At 41.3% G+C, this 23207-nt stretch overlaps 2 protein-coding genes across 4 annotated transcripts; both read right to left on the bottom strand.

Moving 5' to 3' along the window:
- Positions 1–5: 5 nt before the first annotated feature.
- On the bottom strand, positions 6–6436 carry hyal1 (hyaluronidase 1). Of its 2 annotated transcripts, none has more exons than XM_061785996.1 (4): positions 6277–6436; positions 2686–3575; positions 2448–2537; positions 6–1018 (listed from the first exon to the last, which is right to left on the bottom strand). In XM_061785996.1, exons 2-4 carry the CDS (start codon positions 3571–3573, stop codon positions 692–694), a joined length of 1305 nt encoding a protein of 434 aa, XP_061641980.1. In that variant the 5' UTR covers positions 3574–3575; positions 6277–6436; the 3' UTR covers positions 6–691. The 2 variants fall into 2 exon arrangements, with proteins under 2 accessions (XP_061641980.1, XP_061641981.1); XM_061785997.1 differs by having other exon boundaries at positions 6281–6436.
- A 1617-nt stretch (positions 6437–8053) lies between these two features.
- Positions 8054–22452, bottom strand: LOC133483776 (hyaluronidase-2-like). 2 transcript variants are annotated; one of them, XM_061785479.1, is made up of 6 exons: positions 22260–22452; positions 16774–16949; positions 16407–16622; positions 13993–14965; positions 11216–11305; positions 8054–9505 (listed from the first exon to the last, which is right to left on the bottom strand). In XM_061785479.1, the coding sequence occupies exons 1-6, from the start codon at positions 22269–22271 to the stop codon at positions 9101–9103; spliced, it is 1872 nt and encodes a 623-aa protein (XP_061641463.1). In that variant the 5' UTR covers positions 22272–22452; the 3' UTR covers positions 8054–9100. The 2 variants fall into 2 exon arrangements, with proteins under 2 accessions (XP_061641463.1, XP_061641462.1); XM_061785478.1 differs by lacking the exon at positions 22260–22452 and adding an exon at positions 20829–20891.
- Between the last annotated feature and the right edge of the window lie 755 nt (positions 22453–23207).

Below are 23207 nucleotides of genomic sequence, written 5' to 3'. Positions count from 1 at the left end.
AGGAATAATAAGACTGGGGTCTTTATTATGCCACGAGTACAAGCTTGCCCAGCGACCTACAAACATGCAAGTGTCATGCTTTGTGTTGCTGATGCTGACGCACGCCCAGCGTGATGTCCCAGCAACGCCTCTGGCAGCAACCAACTAAGCTCCACATGTGCCACTGCTTGGATGTTTAGGGACACGATAGATATTTGCACGCCGTCAATGTCCGGATGAGAAACACAACCAGCTTGATACAACACTGATGCCAATATTTTAACCACCGTGCCGCCTCTTTAGACTAGTGTGCCAGCTAATACCATTGGTGAGTCTCATGTGAAGGTGGTTTGTTTGTTCATGAATAATTAATTACTAACTATGGTCGTTTAAGTGACATGGCTTCATGTTGTGTACATGTTGGATGCATGGCGTTGGAGCTTTATGTTCCTTTCGGTTGTGTTTTGCCACCAACTTGTGGCATCTGTACATAATTACAAATTATTTGCAGATTTGCGTTTTTGCGGCAGGGCTCAGCCCCTATAATTAAAACAGGTCATAATTTTTGTTGATCCAAAAGCAATTAAGCTCTATGCATTATAAACTACTGACATATTAAAACCTCATATACATTAGAGAACACTGTAGTAAGAGACCACGCACATACTGTATGGTGGTGAACTTCTGTCAGCATCACTTATTGGATTGGCATTTATACGTGCCGGGGCGTGGAGCAGCTGTCGCCGCCCCACCCCGGGTAACACTTACACTCAAACCGGGACCTCATGAGCATCACCTCTTGCGTGCTGAGACGTCCCAGGACCGTGTAATGGCGCCTACGTGGCGCCCTCTCTTCGGGCACCACCTTCCACCGGGCGGGGTCGAGGTGGAGGTAGGTCCGCGACTCGGGGTCCCTCCTGGCGCACCTTCCCCTGGACGAGCACACGGCCTGGCTGCAGAGGACGGCCGCCGACGTCACGTTGACCAAATAAGGACCCAGGGTCTCGTCTATGTACCACTTGACGGCATCGCAAGAGGCCTGAGGGGAAAGAATAATCTTAACCATCTTAATGGGGGCTTTCTATGAAGGTGTACAATTTGGATGGTCATAGTAATCCATTAGTCAGTGAGTAAGAATCTTGTTCCTCGTGGGTGTGAGTGTTGATTAATTGTGTATTGAAATAATCAAGGCAAAAATTCACTCCTTCGCTATTTATTCAAGAAATAACACCTTTTCTTTTGTTAGTTACCATTTCGTATGTCATTATAATATTAATATTGAAATAAAGCTAATCTAAAATGAATCATTTCAAATATTTTCATATCATACAGTATATCCATCCATCCATCCATTTTCTGAGCCACGGGGAGAACATGCAAACCCCACACAGGCGGGACCGGGGATTGAACCCGGGTCCCCAGAACTGTGAGGCTGACGCTCTAACCAGTCGTCCACCGTGCCGCCATACAGTATATCGATGTGGATTAATTCTCGCGGTCTGTCCCAGTCCCTATCCCCTGCAAATAGCGGGGGTGCACTGTAAATCATAATTCCTAATAGAAATACTATATATATATATATATTCTAATATTTTATGTACAGGTATTTGTATTTTGTTTTATTTTCAAACTATATTGCATAATATTTATAAATATTTTTAAAAGATAGTTTTTAAAAAAATTAATAGGATACGAATTTTATTTATTAAATTATAATTCTAATTTTTATATCTATTGTATAAACATTGTGTAATATTTACTTCGTAAAATATGTATTATTTTATATTCATAATATATTTAAAATATCTTTTTCTAAAAAATATATGAAGAATTTTTTTTTTTTAATTTATTGTTCATTTCAGTCTAGTCGAGCAAGGACATTTAGTGGCCATCCCTTAACTTGGCAGCGTCTACTTGGGGCGGATGTATTTCGGTTTTGGGTGGTTGTTGTTGTTTTACTTATGTTTTAGGTTAATTTTGTGGTTTTGTGTTTGTTTTCTCAATGAATAACACAGTATTGACATCAATTCAGCCAAATGCAAAAAGCAGGATAATCTATGAAGGTTTACAATTTTCTGCTTACTTTGTCTGTTTATCCAGGAAACCCATCAAAGCCTCAACTACAATTAAAAAATAAATGAATTAATTTAAAATAAATAAATTTTAAAAATCACAACCACTCCTGCACAAACTCTCCAAAAATGTATATATTTATTGTGCATCATAATATACACATTACTGATAAAGGTACAAGTATGTCAATTATGTTAGGTTTGTGACACTTTTATTGACCACAGGACATTTACCCAGGAATTTTTTGAAAGAATTTTTTAAAGAAGCAGGTTCTAGTTTCAAAATACATGCGAGTGTAAAAGTTTGTTTGTCTACATGTGCCCTGCAATTGACTGGCGACCAGTATAGGTTATGTTATAGAAAATGGATGGATGGATAGATACAAGTACTAGTACCTTCGATTTGGAGAAAGCGTTGTCACCCCAGAGCACTAACCCTGCAGATCCCAAGGCAGCGCTCTCACCGACAGTGTAGACCAGATGCTCCTGCATGAGGCAAACAAAAGGATGATATGTGTTGGAAAAAAATATTTCTTTGCATTTATAAAATGTGTTCTATGTCAATTTCAACCTCATATACTTGGTGAAATAGTTAAAAAATCATTACAGTATTTGTGCATCCCACTTAACTCACCTGGGAGAGAAACTGGAGTGAGTAGGTGTAGACGATGGTGGCGTAGGGAATGACGGGCCGAGGGGTCGGCGCCACTCTGAAGGCCTCCAGGATGCGGTGGCGAGCGTAGACTGACACTTCCTTGCCGAGGCCACGCAGCTCGAGGCTGAGGTAGATGTCGGGAAGGAGAGCTGACGAGACGTTCCACAGCCACGTCAGCTCGTCGTTCCTCTTGGACTCCGCTGTGGCACACTGGCCCGTGTAGTTGGTGCTTGTGTAGTAGTTGTAGCAATTGGGGAACCCGTAGAACCCCCACAGTCCACCGGGCCGCTCCTTCTGGCCTAGTTTCAGCGTCTCCTCCATGAACTTCCTGCCCGCCGCCTCAAACTCGGCACGGGCTAAAGCGTCTACCTGCGCAGGTTTCCAGTCCGAATGCCTGGACCGGACCAGTGCTCGTGATGCTTCCCAGTACACCTGCTTAGCGTCCCAGTTCCTCTCCCACACGGGCCTCCAGCTCTCCCAGTCCACCACAGCTAGGCCCCGGAAGTCCCCATCTGGGATGTACTTGCGGATATCGTCTCTTGCCGCCCTCAGGTGCTCTCCGAGGCTGGCGTTTTGCGGCACGCCGCCGTTTACCGCCTTGCCTTGGCTGTAGTTCGGATACATACCCAGCTTTTGCGTGTAGAAGATGGTTATGTCGTTACCCATGAAAGTCTGGTTTTGGTTCTGGGCGATGCCGAACGTGCCCAGGTCAAGATCCACATTGTATTGGGAGAGGCAGGTGGCCGAGGGCGCATTCCACACACTCATGAAGGGCAGCTGGGAGAAGGATGGGTGCGACGTAGTGGCGCCCGGGAGGTGACTCAGTACGCTGAAGAAGAGCAGCGGGATAGGATGAAGGCAACTCATGGCTATGAGGAAGAGAAACGCAACATAATATTAATGGAATGAATATTTTTTAATATCACCACATAGTTGATATGCCTTGTGTAACAGGCTACACGTCATCACAATTGGAAAACGTAATGGGATTATCAAGTATTACTTGCTTTCGGCGAGTACTCTAATACTCTAATGTAGGAAATTGTACTCGTACTCTATCTGAAAAAAGTGGGTTTGTTGCATCACTAATAGTATGCTTACTTACCTCTGCCAATGATCTTCTTAATTAGTTTGTGGACACCTAGTCAAAAATCGATTTCACCCATAAGAGATCCTTTTTTTGTGCCCTTTATTTGTTTAATTTCAAGACAGAATAAAGGCCAGTGGTGGCTTTGGGCAGACGCCACTCATTTACAGTCTGGACATGGAGGTGTTAACAACTCCCACTCGTCTCCAATAACACTGCAAAAATGTTGCTAGATTTGTTGCTCGGCGCTTTTGGGGCAAAAACTGTCATAGTGGGTCTGAAAAGTCGAGATTGGCACCCCCGAAAAAAAATTGTAAAACAGTTTCTCAGTTGAAATGTGTCACCAAAAGTCCTTGGCACCAAGACAGGGCTTTTGCTGCCATCTTGTGGTATCTTTGAACCATTACGCAGGACTTTGGCACCAAATTCTGACAAAAAAATATTTTTTTTAACAAAAGAACAGAGGAAAGGTTCCTTAAGAACATCTACAAATAGGTGGGGGGACACTGTGAATTAATTTTTATATGTGTTTTTGTCACATTCTCGCCAGTTTCTTAATAATGTGCTCTGCAATGCACTCACTCGTGTAATATAAGTACAGGGTGTCCTTGGTTTACGACTCGCCCAACAAGATGGCACCCTCGGTTACCTACCGTTTTTAATTTGATCGTTTTCTTTTAAATCATCTTCTTTTCCTCTCGGCTTGTCCCTTTAGGGGTCGCCACAGCGCGTCATCCTATTCCAGGTAAGCCTATCTCCTGCATCCTCCTCTCGAACACCAACTGCACTCAAGTCTTCCCTCACGACATCCATCAACCTTCTCTTTGGTCTTCCTCTAGCTCTCTTGGCTGGCAGCTCCATCCTCATCATCCTTCTACCAATATACTCAATCTCTCTCCTCTGGATGTGTCCAAACCATCGAAGTCTGCTCTCTCTAACTTTGTCTCCAAAACATCAAACCTTGGCTGTCCCTCTGATGAGCTCATTTCTAATTTTATCCAACCTGGTCACTCAGAGAGCGAACCTCAACATCTTCATTTCCGCCACCTCCAGCTCTGCTTCCTGTTGTCTCTTCAGTGCCTCCACTACTCTTTCCCATAACTTCATTGTGTGGCTCATCAACTTTATTCCTCTGTAGTTCCCGAAGCTCTGCACATCCCCCTTGTTCTTAAAAATGGGCACCACCACACTTTTCCTCCATTCCTCACGCGCGCTATAATTCTATTGAACAAGCTGGTCAAAAACTCCATAGCCACCTCTCCTAGATGCTTCCCTACCTCCACAGGAATGTCATCAGGACCAACTGCCTTTTCATTTTTCATCCTCTGTAATGCCTTTCCAACTTCCCCCTTACTAATCATTGCCACTTCCTGGTCCACCACAATTGCCTCTTCTACTCTCCCTTCTCTCTCATTTTCCTCAATCATCAACTCCTCGAAGTATTCTTTCCATCTATCTGGCACACTACTGGCACCAGTCAACATATTTCCATCTCTATCCTTAATCACCCTAACCTGCTTCCCCTCTGTCTCGCCAACCTGTATAGATCCTTTTCTCTTTCTTTAGTGTCTAACCTGGCATACATGTCATCATATGCCTCTTGTTTGACCTTTTCCACCTCTACCTTTACCTTACGTCGCATCTCAATGTATTCCTTTCGCCTCTCCTCAGTCCTCTCAGTGTCCCATTTCTTCTTCGCTAACGTTTTTCCTTGTATGATTTCCTGTACTGTGAGGTTCCACCACCAAGTCTCCTTCTCTCCTTTCCTGCCAGAAGATACACCAAGTACTCTCCTGCCTGCCTCTCTGATCACCTTGGTGCAGTGGTCCAGTCTTCTGGAAGCTCCTCCTGTCCCACCGAGAGCCTGTCTCACCTCTTCCCGAAAACCTGCACAACACTCGTCCTGTCTCAGCTTCCACCACATGGTTTTAAGCCGGATGCCCTTGCTGACGCATTTATCCGAGCTTGGGACCGGCTTACAGTTTGCACTGGCTTGTGCCTCCCTATAGGGCTGCATTGATCGTTTTCTTATAAATAAGTACTGCAAATCTCGGGTTTACTACTGCGTTAGCACAAGTTAGTGAAACAGGGCGTTGCGAACTTCCGACTTACGTACGCATTCGGGTTAAGTCGCTGCCGTAGAAACAGAGCTCCGTCGTAAGTTTAAAAGTCACATCACGACAACAGCTGTGTCAAAGTTCATCACATGAGGTTGCCATTTGTTGTGGCGGTGGAACCACAAAGTCTTCCGCAAGAGGACTTTGCTACACTACGGCATGTTGGAACCTTGTTTCTAGTTCTAAACTCAATTTTAAGAGACAGAAACTAACAAAGCATCCATTCATAGTGTTTTACTTTTCGTTATTAATTAGAATCAGCTTTTGTAGTGGAGCTAAATGTTAAGCATACAGCTCATGTCAAACAAGCAACGATGACCGAGTGCAAAGCGATCTATTAGGCATTTTCTTAAATGTCACACTTACCTGCCTTAAATAGGACGTATTTGAGTGGATAAAATAATAGCTTAGGCACAGGACATGCTGGGGGGGAGCAAGTCTCGTGACTGGAATAATAAACGCGTGAAAGGGGAAGATGTATAAATACAGATGTGAATTTGTGGGATTTATCACAACCAATCAGAATCGTTCTCGGGGGTTTTTCCTGTGAATTCTTTTCCCTTCGCCACAGCCAACACGAACAGCCTATTGGATATCAAATAGCCAATCAGAAGGAGCACATAAACTTATTTTTTTAAAGTAACAGGCAACTAAAAAAAAAAAAAATCGAGTCACGTAATTTTATATAGTTAGGTAGGTAGTTACTTAGTTAAATAATAGTTTAATTTAACTTTGTTAATTTAATAATGTCTCTTGCAATACTTTTGCCCATTTGAAAAGTGGGTGGCTTCAAAAGGTGCTCTGTCCTGAGGTGTTTCACACATCTGAATGTAAATACCATGAATGCTGAACTTTTGTGTCATATTCATCTTTTGATCTGAAACAAAAACAAAAGAATTTACCTTGCCGTTCCAATACTTTTGGGGGTACTTTATTTAGATATATATATATATATATATATCGGGGGGCTCTGGTTTTATTTGCTATATAAATAAATGTAGGGTATTCCACATTTTTAAATATAAACTCTAGTACCCAAAGTATAAATACAAGAAACTGTTTAATTATAATAGTGTATATGCTATATATATATATGTGTGTGTGTGTGTGTGTGTGTGTGAGAAATGTTTTTTTTTTTTTTGTTTTTTTTATAAATTGGGAAGTGAACAGGATTCTTAATCAGGAATCAATAGTCCCCTGTGAAAAGAAACACGAGAAGTCTCCCTCGAATAAATGTTCCTCTTAACTGCAAGTACAAAAAAATAGCTTTTGGTTTAAAGGCAACCTGCAATTACTAGACGGGAGGGGGGATAAGGGGGACAGAGGTTGGAGCCAGTCAAAAATTAAACATGGCCCGGCCCATGTATCGTGTACAATCATCATCATCATCATCATATAATTGTTTTGTCAATTTTATTAATACAAATATATTTTAAAATAGAACTATAAAATAAGTTAAAAAGGAAGAGGGATATCAGTAAATACATTTAGATTTATATAAAAATAATACATCTAATCAATATATTTAATTGGATCTAATTTGAATTCGTCTAAATATGTTTTTAAAACAATCACCATTATGATAATACAAGGGAGCCAGTTGTAAATTAATAGATAATTAAATTTATATAATGAATCAAATAAGAAGAATGCAGTTGTCAGTGAATATTTATATAGTATTAATAATAGCAAATCCCAAAAATGTATAGGAAAAATAAAATGGCAGCAGTTTTGTAAGAGGATACATATTTAGATTCACAATACGAATTATGATAATTTAAAAATAATTCTAACTTATTTATGTTACTATACAGCAATTATATACAATTCCACTATAATTAAGATTCATATTAACAATAAATCACATTTTGATACAGAATTAATTAAAAAATATACAGTGTATAATGAAAATATTCAATGGTGGGAATCATGTCAGTGATTACATATTTAGATGTAATATAAGCGATCAGATATATATATATATATATATATATATAAATTTAAAAATAAAATAAAAGGGAGGGATTTTTCAGTGAATATATTTACAGTGTATATACAAATTTTGAAAGCTAATATCTAATTAATTCATGTAATTTGTTTTTAAAAATGTAAAAAAGTAAAGGATAAAAAAATTAAGAGGCAGTTCCATCAGTGAATGTATTTATTCAATTGTTCTTGAATTTAATCTCTCTTTTTTTTTTTACAATAAATGTGTTATTTCACTCTGAAGTAGTAAATTAGTAGTCGTCGTGGCATTTAAGGCACAGAATTTTCACGTGGTAATAGCTAAAGTACATTCAAATAAATATTGCAATGGCCTCCGTCAAACTCATAATAGCCTTGAGTCAGCTCAGCTACTGACGTCCGTGCACTGACCGGTCACATTTCCCTCAGCAAACATCCTCATCCACTGTGAGAAACGTGGAATCTGACACCTTTGGGAGACACGGCGAGGGCCAGGAAACTGGGACCAAAACGTAAACACCGTCGTTCCAGCAAGCCCTCACTTGGTGAAAAAGTTACAAAAAGATTTGTTTTCCCCCTCCTCTACTTGTAACAGTGTTTCTCAACAACAAAAATACACTTTGTGTCATCCGTGTTTTACAGCATTTGAAAGGCACCAGACAGGTGTGTGTGTGTGTCTACAGCAGTAGTTCTCAAACTGGGGTCCGCGAGCTATAGCTTGGGGGTCCACAAAATGACTTGCAATAAATTATGACAGCCTATCATTTACAATGTACATAACGACCTGTACATATGGAGCCCGGCTGCCAATAAAACAAACAATAAACAAATTCCTCCCCTTTACCTCAGCTTTAGGGCACTGATATGATTTTGACGCATCATCACATAAATCTGATATCCCTGCATGAATAGTATTTTGTCTTGTTTTAGGCGGGGTTTTTTTTTTTAGAACAATAGCCATATTATTACAGGAATAATGTCCCATTTTTTGTAGATGTTTTTGTTGTTGCATTTATGATTGAATATGATTTGCATGAAATTATCATAAACTCCCATGATTCACTTGGAAAGTTTCCAATTGAGAATATTTCCTAAATTCCCCATCTTAACTTCCCATAGACATTTACTGTAAACTTTCCAGAGACTTTCTCCCTTTAGCAATTTCCCTCCCTTTGCAACCCAGGTAAGAGTTTCCAGGGACCCAAAAAGTTTGAGACCCCCTGGTCTACAGTATGTGTTGGACGCCGACATAAAAAAGCAGTAAGATCACACGCTGCAGTGTCAATGCTGAGATTGTATACGCCGCTCCTTTCTGGTACAGAGGGTCCATCTTCTCGCAGCGCTCCCCTTCAAAGCCGCTGTAGCACTGGCACAGGAACCCGGCGCCGAAGCCCGCCCGGTCCGCCTGGCCCGGCTCGCCTACCACCTCCAGCTTGCCGCCGAGACCGGCCCGCACGCTGTGTGTGTCGGGGTTCAGGTGCAAGTAAACTTCGGCGTCAGGGTCCTGCCGGAGACAGCGGCCGTGGGAAGAGCACAGAGCCTGGCTGCATACCTCGGCTGCCGTGGAGACGTTGAGGAGGTATTTTCCCAATGGACCCCGGAGATAAGCATCCAGCTCCGAGCAGGTGGTCTGGAAAAGAGCAAGGACATGAGAGACAAGAGTTGTGGCTTGTGGACAGGGGGCCGGATTTATGCACTGGGAAATAAACGCTGGCACTGGAGAAAAATAAGATGAAGAGATTAATACATTTTATTTGGATATTTTACATGAGATTTTTCAACAAAAAAACAAAGAAATCTGGCAAGATGTTTTTCAGTGTTGTTGTTTTTCAGCGTCAAGTTGACTGGTTTTCACATTCAAGCTTCTTTTTCATGTTAAATTCACAAATATAAATAAATAAATAGGGGCCAGATTTATGCACGGGGAAATAAATCATAGCATTGGAGAAAAATAAGGACACTTAGAAATACATTTTATCTGTATGTTTTAAATGAGAATTTATTATTATAAATCATTAGACAAGATTTTTTTTTCCAGTGTTGCCAAATTACTGCTTTTAGTATTCAAAGTTTTTCACGTTAGATTTTTTTTCGGTGAAAACATGCCTGTGAAGTAACTGAGTACAGTGTTTGCCTGCTATTCACGGGTAACAGACGCCCCCCGCCCCAAAAAAAAGATTTATAATTGCCGGAAGATGCTACAAGATAGCAGCAAAACACTACCTTTGTCTAAATGAAACACTTCAACTCAATTTGACGTAGTTCTTTGGCACCAAGATGCCACAAGATGGCAGTAAAGCACTACTTTTGTCTAAATGAAACTGCTCAATTCACTTCAACATAGGTCCTTGGCAGCAAGATGCCACAAGATGGAGCCAAAGTAATACTTTATATCTTTCGGCCTGAGCACAAAAACAGCAAATAAAGGATGATACTGTATGTTTCCCCCCCAAAAAAATCTGTGAATATGTGAATTTGCAAATAATATGCAGGGTTTTACTGTACTAACATATGCTGCATGTAAACTTCATTTATGGAACTAGAACAGTGGTGTTGCTTTTCAATTTCAACATTTTGTTTTTCACATGCAAGTATCTTTTTTTCACATAATTTTTTTTGTGGGAAATTATGCCTCTAAAGTCACATGAGTAACTTGCTGCGTGCAAACAATTTCATGGAGCGAGAACAGCATCGCTCGATGTTTGTCTATATGTGCCCTGTGATTGACTGGGGACCAGTCCAGGGTGTGCCTCGCTTCTCTTGTCAAAAGTCAGCAGGAGAAACCAGTCCAATGCTGTCAATCAAATATCTAATCAAATCAAATCAAAAAGTCAGTGGGGGAAACTAGTCTATGGTGCGCCCCGCTTCTCTCACCAGAACTCATGTGGGGTAAACAGTCCAGGATGTACCCCACATCGCTCATCGAACATCAACCGGGATAACTAAAATGAGGTGTACCGTACTTATCTTGCCAAAACTCAGCTGGAGCAACCAGGGTGTACCCCACCTCTCTCACCAAAATTCAGCTGGGATTGGCTCATGCATGCCATTACACCGACAGATCAAAGCACAATTGGTGTAGCTGCGTCAGAAGTGAGATTCATTTTATTTGAGTCCTCCTACGTTTAAAGTGTCCTGCCAAGATTGAAATGAACATTGGTTTTACTCAAAGACATGTTCAGTGTTACCATGTGACTCGTGCCTTTGAAGTGGTGCCCCGAGGAAGAAGAAGAAAGCCCTCTGACAAGAGCAGCTGCTTGAAAGTGATTCACATCACATGCAAATGTTGCATTTACACAGTACACACGCGTCATGGTTAGCGTGGCAGAGGCCAACTCACTTTGTTGCTGGCATAGGCTGCGTCTCCCCACAGGATGATGCCCGCTGCTCCCAAAGCCACGCTCTCCCCGATGGTTGACACCAGGTCCGTCTGGAACACATGCAGATGCTCTCAGTAAATGGAACAAGCTCAATTCTGTTGTTGCTGTTATTGCTCTCTCTGTTGCCTCTCACACGACAGTACATACTAGCAGACGTTATTGCTATTGATTTTTTATTATTTTTTTGGTACGGGTTTGATCACATGGGGGCGGGAGGGGGTGACATTAATTTTCCCAAGATGGTTGCGTACGTCACATGACCAAACCCGGAAGCATGTTTCGGTTGGTGACATGATAGTTTGAACAACGTTTTAGCAAGTTCGGGTTCAAACTATCATGTCAGCAACCCATAGCATATACAGTCTGCCAACCTGTTTTCCAGGTTTGGTCACGTGACGTACGTAACCATCGCTGCGGTAGTTGGTGACGTTCATTTCGGTCGTCAGCAGAGGGTGCGCTTGCCTAAAATGGCAGCGCCGTGAATTCGCTGGAGATTGATTAATTATTCGGCTTAATTCTTATCCCACAAACGCAATATTCACCAGAATAGCATCTTTTGATTAGTGGAGGCACATACAACGTATTCCTGCAAAAAAAAAAATATTTTTTTTTTTAAATGTGGGTACCCTAACACACAATGCAAAATGCCATAGACATGCTTTTGTTGGCTCTTTTCTGTCTGCCCCTCCTCTTTAAAATTACATACTAGGTGTTATTATTATTGTTGTCTTTTCTTTGTCTCAAATTAAGTATCAGGCAGTGTTGTTTGTGCGATTGTTGTTGTTGTTTTTATTCCCATATGTTGTCTCTCTTCTCTTCATCAGTCCCCTCTCAAACTACATACTAGCAGTTTTTGTATTAGTTATTGCTGTCCATGCGCGTAACTCAAAACAGTGGTATCTCAAACCATCTTTCTTCATAGAAATAAATGGAAATGCCATTATTCTGTTCAAGTCTTCCCCCAAAAAATGTGTAGTGTTTTTAATGAAAAAAATAGCACTCTATCATATTATACTTTTTGAAAACATACAGGAATGACATAATTAAATAGAGTTAAATTTGAATTATTATAATTATAATATAATTATGATAATTATTGAAATAGAATTGGCCTGGGAACGCATCGGGATCCCCCCGCAGAGCCGGATGAAGTACTGTTCCGGACCCGACCTTGGATAAGCAGAAGAAAATGGATGAATGCATGGATGGATAAAAGTAATTAAACACTTTCTCCTTCAATGCACATTTTGCGACTCACTCTGGTGTGTGCACCTTGGCCATCTGGGGGCAGTATAAGACAGAATATTCTGTGCAAGGAGACTCAGCCTCTCTGTATAGTACTAATATTAGTCATTCTTTGCAGAGGATAAGGAATATATGCCTGTGAGTATTGTTATAGTGTCCCATCTCAACCATGTGCTGGACAAACTACAACGGGGGGAGTATACCAGAATTAAATCTTCTGATTTACACTGTCGGTTTTAGCTCTTTGGGTTCAGTTCGGTACGTATTTTTTGCCATTTCCATTATCCAGTATCTGACCTGTCACTCCTTAATTTTCAGCACGCTTTCATGGGGGCGCCATTCACAGTTGTACAGTACATTATGGTAGTGTAGGGTGAAGCTAAACCCGCTGTTGTCTATTGATTGGCCAACATTAGAACTGTTCCTTGTGTTACGAAAGAGAATGGAATTTACACAGATTGTGATTCGAAAAGCGTTGGACATTTGACTCGGTTTCATTGATGGATAATTATTTTTTAAAGGGTTGGAGGATCGCTCTCTGAATGTTAACTCCTGTCACCTAGAAAGTGTGTTATTAAGCAGAATAATGCTGCCTGGAGGTCCCAGTAAATGCAACTTCGCATAGATGATGACATCATGCTGTCGTCTTTAGACAGCCAACTCGTCGAGACTGAATTGACCTCACTCACTTAGTATGCCCATCCCTAAAGCGTGTCTTCTTTCTTCCGCTACCACATGTGACGTTCTCATATTTGTTCTATGATAAGGCAGCCGTCAACAGGGTGTTAGCGAGCTCTTAAAATGGACCAACACCCATCCGCACACAAATATGTTGTATCAGCACAGGAAAGGACTGCGCTCGCTGATAAGGTATGACTCTGTGAAGCTGCTGCGGATCAAAGTGCTGAGATTTAGATTGGTAGCAGAAAATCTGAGTAAGAGAAACCCCACTTTTGTTTGTCCAAAAGGTCAGAAAGAGCTAACCCGCATGACATCTCGGAATTAATGAGAAAGCCAAGAGGAAGGAGCAGCACGGTGGGCCGAGTGGTTAGCACGTCTGCCTCAGTTCTAAGGTTCGGGGTTCCAATCTCAGCTCAAGCCTTTCTGTGTGGCGTTTGTAGGTTCAACCACAGGTACTTGGGCTTCCTCTCACATTCCCAAAACATGCATGTTAGTTTCATTGAAGACTCTAAATTATCCATAAGTGTAAATCTCAGTGTTTATGTTTGTTTATCTACATATATGTGTCCAGCAATTGGCGGGCAACCAATTTGGGATGTATCCGTTTCTCTTGCCAAAATTCACCTGGGATGGGCTTCAGTTCACCCGTGACCCTAATGAGGACACGCGCTATATGTAATGGATGGATGGATGTGCCCTGCATTTGACTAGCACCAAAACTTAGCTGGGATATACTCCAGCTCACCCATGACTCTAATGAGGGTAAGTGCTATCGAAAACAAATGGATGGATGGTACATGGAAGGTCTCACCTCTGTCAACTGCTCCAGAGAGTTCATGTACGTGGGTCGAGTGTACACGAAGACGGGACGCGCCAGCCCGTCACCCGACGACGCCAAGCGCATGCCCTCCTTCACACGGTTCCTCACGAACTGGCGTCCGGAGGCGGAAGAGCGCAGCACCTTGCCCATGTAGATGGACGGGAAGAGCGCGGTGCTCTCAGTCCACAGCCAATTGAGCTGCTCGTTGCGCGCCACCTCAACGTCGGGACAGCGGCCCGTGTAGCTCTCCAGGGTGCGCCTGTAGTCGTGGTTGTAGCAGTCCGGGAACAGGTAGAAGCCCCAAAGCTGGTTGGGCCTCAGGTGCTTGGCCAGCTTCAACGTCTCCAGCATGAACTTCTTGGCGGACATCTCAAACTCCTGCAGGGCCACTTTGGACACCCGCTCGGGCGGCCAGGTGGGGTTTTTCTGTCGCACCAGCTCGCGAGAATGCCTGCGGTAAATGTCCTTAGCCTCCCAGTTGCGTATCCAAAGGGGGCGCCATTCTTCCCAGTCAATAACCGCCAGGCCTTTGGCGCTGGGCTCACGTATGTACTTCTTCACCCCCTCTGGCATCTTGTCCAGGTGATGCGCCAGACTGGCGACCTGCGGCAGACCACCGTTAACAGGCGTTCCGTCCGGCTCGAAGTGGGGGTACAGGCCCAGGCGGTCATTGTAAAAGATGGTAAGGTTCTGCTTCACAAAGCCCTCGTTGGGGGAGGCCACGATCTGGAACTGGTCAAGCTGAAGGGAGACGCGGTGCCGTGGGAAGCAGTCCTCCGTCGGGGCGTTCCACGCCAGCAGCAGGGGCTTCTGAGAATAAAGCGGCCATCCTGTGGCTTTCAGTCCAAAGGCTCCAGTTCCATCCCACAGTAGAACAATCAGCAGCAGCAGAGCTTTGCAATCAGCCACCGTCCAGTGCATGTCTCCAGATGGGAACGGACAGAATTGACTGTCACTCTCTGCTCTGTAATTAGCACAAGACAGCAACATGAGGCTTTTTTTAACTTTACTTTTCCATCTACATCACAATGATTTATATGAACTCTACTCTATAACCACACCATTAGGTACACCTGGACAACTTAATGAGATCCAGTGCCACCAAATGCTGTCAGAGAGGTTTATTATTGAGGTTTTTAGCGGTTTAGTGCTTTTTCTAACATAGTACAGGGGGCCTTGGTTTACAACAGGATTCCCTGCCTAGCAGTTTTTTACTAAAGTATGCTAAACTCATAATTACAGTACATATTTGCATGAAAACCACTTCTCGGCCATAAATATAAAATACAAGGTGTATAGAAAAAGGTCCAAGACCGGTGTCACAAAAGATATATTACCTTTTGTGACACCAGTCCTGGGACTTTTCTGTTCTAAAAATAGAAAACAAGCTAGAGAAGTTGAGCTAATGATTGTGCTAAGCATTAACTAAATTAACTTGAGCTCGTTTGGAGTGTATGCAACACATGAGTTGTCCTCGCTGGTCTAGCATTACATGTAAGTGTTGGATCACGCAGTAGTCTATCACTAAACTGCGCTAACACTCTAGTAGTCATAATTACCCTAAATATTTCCATGAAACAAAATCTAATAAAAACATGTAAGTACGGTTGGAACTGAGTGTGCCTTACTGTGCATTGAATGTGTCTTTTTCGGGTTTATTGCTCAGTATAATTGTTTTTCTGCAGTCGAGATGAAGTGGCGATGGCACGTTTGACGCTTTTTGTCATCACAAATATATGAGTATTAAAGCAGTCGAAATAGTAAACTATATCAAATGTTGATTCGTGTTCTTACCAATTGCAGAAAAAGAATTGGGATGAAGTACATTATAGAGTGCCGTTTTTCTCATTAAAAAACATTTCAAAAATCTTTTGTTGTTTTTTGAGGAGGCTGAGACAGATTAATGGCATTTCCATTCATTTCAATAGGGAAAGATTATGTCCGATGGTTTGAGTTACGAGCGTGGTCATATAACATCCCAACCTCGTATATCAAGACACCACTTTTAAACTCATTCCCTGCCATTGACGCCTGTTGAATTGAAATATTCATGTTAAAATAGGGGACTGGCAGCGATTGACCAAAAATCGGTGCATTTTCACCAGTTTGAAAGACTCATTACTTTATCAAATATTTATCAGAGCAAAATGGTACTTCTATAACTGGAATCGTCTTTAAAACATGTGTCTGGTCTCACATACAGAAATTAATATTAAATATTTTACACACATATCTACATTAGCTCTGTAAAGTCATCATTCTGATACTGCGCTTGAATTTTACCTTTTATATATATAAAAGACTTTCACTGAAGTTATTGTACTATTGCATTTGTATTGTCGGTTCATACACGAAAATCTTCTTTGACTCCATGAATCAATTCCAAATCGCCGGGGCTCACTTACCTTTCCCGACGGTGTGGACAAGCATGCCCCCCAAAAGTCCCCAACGACAAGTCAAGCCGCCGTTTCTTTTTCCTTCGTCGCCTCAAAGCGAAAAAGAACAAAAACCGAACATCGCTGCTGTTTCTTTTGTATGTTAAGAAGCTGTGGAAAGTCCAGATACAGAGGGGGATCAGATGGCCTCCCAGCGGGTTGAAGACACGAGCGGCAGCTGCCCCCCTGCGAAGACACAAGAACCACCGCTGGAAGATTCCATTCGGCTACAAAAAAAAGGGGGTGCGCCCTAGCTCACTGGACAGTTTAGAATCCTGTAAAAGCATCTCTTGTGTCGAAAATCAACATCATTTATCACTTGCTTCGCGCTACTCACATTCTTGGGGTATTAGAGTGATTCTGCTCCAGAATTCGATTGCATTGACTTAAAATAATTCTGCAGCAAAGCCCGTCGAGTAGCTGTGGAGTGAGCCGCTCCAAAAAGTTTGTCACAGTCCATGTGAAGCAGATACAGTTTGACTCACGCAAGGTCACAGCCACACTGTCTCTTCCCTAAAAATAAAAAAAGGAGCGACACAAATGAGCACTTACTTTTGTGGCTTTTAAGTATAATCATTTACAGTCAGATAAATACATGGCCATTTGGTTGAAACCTCCCTCAAAGACCTCTGGACAATTCATTCATGCTTTCCCCATTAGTTTGGGGATAAGAACAAGCATCCAAATATGATTTAAATGAATTCATAAAGTGATTTGATTTAAAATAAATACAAGCCAAACGGTTGCAATCTGTTCCAATTTCACAGCAGATTTTCTTAAGGGAAATTGAAATGATCCTTTACAGGAGGGATATCGAGCTGGAGGGCCTTAACATTTTTTGATTTATTAAAACAAGATAGGCCAGGTCATTCGTAGATGAGGTGAGGTAAAAAAAAAAATTAAATTAAAAAAAGAAAAAAAATGGATATCATCGCTGTTGGGTGAAATTCTCTCGCAAAGCACTACTTTTCAGGAAATCAAAAAATGCCTTCTTGCTTTGAGTTACCAAACATTGCAACATCAAAGTTGGTATTATAACGATGCCTTAAACTGCCATTATAGTAACGCTGCCAGGTCGAAACCCCATATAAATTATGGTCAATTTGATTGGTTTGTCCCCACGTCATCTGTTACAATATATTTACACATGATTAACCAAATGAAAGTGTTGAAAATACTTTGCGAACAAAAAAAAATCCCTCTCTTGGACCCTTAAACTCACAGAGGTTTTGTAAAACTCTGCGTCTTCATCACTTTGGTGGAGCTGTGCAGCATTATGTCACCTCAAAATTGAAAGGTTGGCTGTTTCTGAGATAACAAGTGAAAAGAGTTAGGTTAAATACTTTTAAAGTGGCACAAAGCAGGCCCAAAAAAATGGGATCTAAATTCGACACACCACAGGGAAGAGTAATGTTAACAAGCCTGCCAAATTTGAATGCATAAAACAAATCGCTACGTATATAAAATCAGGTTTCAAAACTTGATAATAAGGGCCACCTCTCAGCTTTCATACGCTGTGGGTGTGTTGAATGGATGCGGCAAAAGCATCCAAACCAAGGTTTGCAAAACTATCCATTGTAAAATGCGCACTGCAGAGTCAGGCGATGGTTATGAAAGCTAAGCACAGCTAACTCACAACTGAGCAGCCAAATGAAATGAGGTCACTTTGCACTTATATAGTGGGGAAGGGAACTCGCGCTATCAAATATACATCCCAGCCCCGTGATGGCACGTGCTTATGCTTAAGCTATATCTCAACAATTCAGCACTATATTGTTATGTCTTTGCATATGTTTTCAGCACTTATCTTCAAACATATTTAATGTGTTTAGAAACAATACACGGATATCTGCTTGGAGTCCCTTTAAGTAAGCCTGTTTTGTTAAAAATGGATAGCTGTAATGTGTCAGAGCAGAAGGAAGCGTGTCAGCCACAAAGGTAGTAAGTGTGTAAAGATTCATTTCCACCTATTGCACTGCTAAGTCAGATCATGGTTTTATTTATTTATTGCATGCTTTGAGGCGGACGGCTGGCACCAGTGATACATCCTACCATTTTAATCATACCGACCAAACGGTAAATGTACATGTAGCATGGTTTATTTTACATATATTTTAATTTTATTTACAATGTCACTCGAAAAGATTGTAGGAGAAATTATGGCAAGAAATATTTTTGCCATTATGGGAGTATGGGGTCGTGCAGTCCTCAGACGGGCTTCGACTTCAAAGTTTGTATTAAGCTTCGGTAGGGGTTTGAAGAGAGAGGTCAAAAAGGAGCAAACCTTCTTTGATTTGACCTACCATTTGCCAAAGATTCTGCTAGTAGTCTTGGTAGAAACTGCCTCACTAAGCATCCTACGTCACACATGTAAATATAGATGGAGCAAGAACTTCTACTGTACCTCTATTGCTGGTCGACAAGGAGAACTAAAATACAGAAGTTGTCGATTTAAGTAGAGGTGTGGTATTTGGGCCTTTTTGGGGTCAACCCTCTTGACTTTGTTCTGGAGTAATAAAAAGTGGGATACAAGTGGGGTGGTATCGCAAAGGCCAGGGAGAGGTTAACCATAGGGTCAATTAAGTAATGCAATGAATCGAGGCCTGGGCTGTAGTGGTAGAAGGTGACTTGATTTTGATAATTTGCCAGGTGTAATATTGGGAATTATGGGATTTAGGCAAACAGTTAGTTATGGCATATTAGCGAAAGCGATGAAGGACACCTGTAGATTTGTAAAGGTGCCTGAGGGAAATTATGCGCAGTGACGTGTGGTTAGTTGAGCAACATGTAAGCGAGCCGCTTCTTTTACACTTGGATAGTGATAAAAAGGAATCATTATGTGCCAGAGCTATTTTTAAATAATCAATCTAGCAGGGATATCGCTTTACCGAGGAGGAAGACTTAGTGTAGTGATTGTAAGATTTATTTCAAACCTATCAACTTTCAAATACAAGTTACGTGGTTGCAGGGGATGAGTCAACTGTTTGCCCAAACAGGAACAAGGGAAGTTGGATATTAATTGCGTTAAAGAAGCCTCAGGTGGCTGTACAAGTTTCATAACTCTCAAATTACAGATTGAGATCCGCTAATTGGGTAAGAACGCAAATGCTTCAAAATGGGTTGGTTGGGAGTTACGTTTCAACCAATAAGTATTCTGTGTTCAGTTTTGACTGTGTGGTGTGTAAGTGGGAATGGACATCGACTCCTGGGTCCACGTCAATGTTATTGTCTGAGAAGTCTCGCTTGTCATGTCGTGTTAAATGTTTATGTTTTATGTTAAATGTTTATGTTTACTGTTTGTGTCGTGTTAATTACAAGCAGAAATGGAGCACCAATGGAGTGATTGTGGGGATGTGATCACATGCAGGAGGAAGTCTCACCCATATCAAATATAGCATCCCAAGATGTTGGGAGCCTGAGTTCAAATTAAGTACTCTTGTGCCATGACCCTTTATTAGGAATTCAAACCTTTAGTTCATGCGTGATTTGAAGCACCACTGGGTCAAATTCACCCAAATGGAGAAGGCTTCTATGTACTTTGTGGGGTCACCTGAGATGACGTGGTCATCAGATGCGTTTATGACGACCAAGGACAGTGTGACTGACAAGAGAGTACGGTCTACACAGACTGTTGAATGACTGACCTTTGCGACTGTGTACATGATGAAGGAAGACTCTGATTTGTGGAAATAACATTATTTTTCAGGACGCCCAGGACGACAGTGCTGTGTTATTGCAGGTTGTTGGAGTGCTGACTTTACATTGACACTTTTGTGAAACATGTTAACAATGATTTATCATTGTTAACATATGATTTATTTATTTATGGAAATAATATCAATGTTTGGCGACAATTGCCGACTTGTCCCATGTCTGGATTATGTATACAGGAATTATGTAGTCCACCTCCTTGGCAGGAGCATCTTTTGCAGAGGTGTGATTAATTTATGAAAGGGCTTGTTTGCAGGACTTGTCAGCTGGGCCTCTGTGACGGTGATGACAACCTGTTTAAATGTGGATGGCGTTTTGTATTCCTGTTGTTGTGTATTTGCTGGGCTAGTAGCCTTTAGGAACTTTGCTGTACTTACTAGATTAGCTAAATTTAGCAAAGTTTCTTCCATTTCTTCTTTGTATTTTCGGGTCAGTCCGGTTGCCTGTGGCACCATGCTGCCTCTCACAGGTCAGTCTTGGTACTACAACAGACAACTTGTTTGTGCAAAGAGACTCAAAGTTGTCTTTGGAGATACATGTGTGGTGTTGGTCATCTGGAGTATGGTGATTTTTTTCCTCGTGTGGAGTCTCACATTTTAAACATTGGTTAAACTGTTCAAAATGCTTGCGTGTACTATATGCACTTTAAGCAATCCAAGCATCTTAATATCAAACACGTACATGCGGGATGCGAAAAGAGTCAAAATCTTGATTGCTGCTGCGCTGCATGCTTGGTCGAGCGTCTTATGGCCATCTACAATTAGTGGCGGAAGAAGCATTCGGAGGGCCTCACTTAAGCGCAGCGACGTGAGGTAAGAGAGTGGACTCTATTGACCAACAAGAGGCACAAAGGAAAAGTGGCGTTAAAAACACAACTGCTTCCCTCCAAAACCCCGACAGAAATACAGTCAATAAATGAGAAAACGGGCTTCAGAATGGCTCCTTTTTTTAGATTTCCTACCAGTGTTTTATTGCTCTATAATTAGGTTTCTTTTTCACTTTTCATGGACTTATTTTCCACACTTGCGACTTAAGTGTTTACCGTTTTGCCACCTCTGCTTTGTGACAGCAGGCATGTGTTATGCACATTCTCAATGCCTGGAGGCCGGTGATGACAGCAGATGAGCAAGTGTGTGTATACTGTGTCTGTGGGGAAGTTCAAATGAAGCGAACATAATGTAAACTTTTCTAATGCCTTGACAAAAAGCTGGTTTCCCAATTTATGTCGCTCGAGGGGCGAGAAAAACAATGAATCGTTAATTAGAATGGGAAATGAGTTTGAATTGAATGATCAATTAGTTAATGGATTTTTTTTAGACATTTTTATCATTATTTTGTTTTGTCGCAATTTATTTTTTATTAGGTGTTTATTTATTTATTCCTTATCGGTCTTGTAACTTTACCAATGTTTTTTGCACTCCTGGGCACTTTGTATGATACGATGCGCAATTGCGAATATTTACTGTATGTCTGTCATTAGGTTGTATGTTCTGTATTGTGGCTGCACCATGCATGGGCAAATGGCCCAGAAGAAATTTCTCTGTGGCACAGTAAAGTTAATATTGAATATTTTATTTAATAGATTTTCAAACATTTTTGTATTTGATTTTGTTATTTAATGGTTTTAATTATCTGACAAATTTTATTGGTTGATGTCAATTTGTCTATTGAATGGAATATTTCATTATTTAAAGATTTTTATTTTTATTTGATGGCATTTTCATTTAATTTCTTTAATGGAGTTTTCATTAATTTCGTGATTTTTCTTCATTATTTAATACAATTATCTTTAAGGGATTTTTTAAATATTTTGAGTCATTTTGTTTTATTTAATACATTTTCAAATTCATTTTGTATTTCATTTTATTTCCAATTATTTCATAGATTGTATTTATTACCTGACATTTCATTTTTAATGACATTTTTAATTTGAGTTTCTTCATTTAATGGAAGTTCTGTATTTATACGGGAAGCAGTTATTGTTCGACGATGTTCTCAGCCATCACTTAAGAAATCGCAAAGAAAAGCTGCATCAAGAGGACTTTGGGATTGCACATGAGAATGAAGTGAAATGTTTTCCGCCATTTGTTTCATAAACCTTTGCTGACTCACCATCATCATCATCAGGGTCACTCCCGCCGAGAGTGTGCGTTAGGAAAGTATCCGTATGAATGGAATAGGGCTGGGAAAAGGAACAAAGCAATGGTTGCTCGCTTCCCCTCGGGGGGCTCAGCCTCCTCTTTTGACCTCCGCTTCCCGAACTTTACATCAGCAAAAGGCAGGAAGTCAAAACAATAGCGGGGAAACGGGGCACACACCCCGCCACCTTCGCTTTGTAGCCCCACCACTCTGATTGCGATGGAATGCCTTTGTGTGAGGGAATCAGGCCCAAACTGTAAAAAAAAAATCTAGGAACAGTCTCTTCTCCATTCAGGCTTTTCCTCAGGAGTCGAGGGAAACTGCTCAAACTGTGCTGTGATGAACACATCACATGAGCAAGACCTGCTAACAGTGGGAGAGAACGAGGGTTTCTGTTATGTACTTTTTGACATAGGGCTCAGACAAAATGTTATAAAGGAGGAGACTGAAAACAGAGTCCCAAAGCGAAGTGGAGACTGCGGTGTAGAATACTGATCTGCTAAATCCGGTACACACATAACGATAATCAGGGGTAGACTTACCATTAGGCAAACACAGGCAATTTCCCGGGACCCCAAAATTTGCTGGGGCCCTAAAACGTCGCATAAAACCTGCTAAAGTTTTCTTCAATTTAAAGCAAGCATTTTTCCTGTGTCTTTATTCACATGCTTAAAAACACCAAAACGCATGTGATGACCATTTCGAGTGCCCCCTGCCCCCTTCTCATGCAATAGACTACTCCCTCTTTTTACTGCAAATGGCCAGACTTGATTTAGGAAGAGGGCAGCATTAGCACAACAAACTTGTTGGCGCATTGTGAGGAAAAGGAAGCAGAGTTACTCCATTGGAGTGAAGAAGAAAAGGCAAGAGGAAAACAAAACCAATTTATCAAAACTACCAAAGGTTAAACTTTTTCACTGT

This window comes from Phyllopteryx taeniolatus, chromosome 9 (genome assembly GCF_024500385.1).
Source record: "Phyllopteryx taeniolatus isolate TA_2022b chromosome 9, UOR_Ptae_1.2, whole genome shotgun sequence".
Taxonomy (NCBI): domain Eukaryota; kingdom Metazoa; phylum Chordata; class Actinopteri; order Syngnathiformes; family Syngnathidae; genus Phyllopteryx; species Phyllopteryx taeniolatus.
Note: the sequence above shows the minus strand (reverse complement) of the source record. Positions and strands in the feature narration are given on the sequence as shown.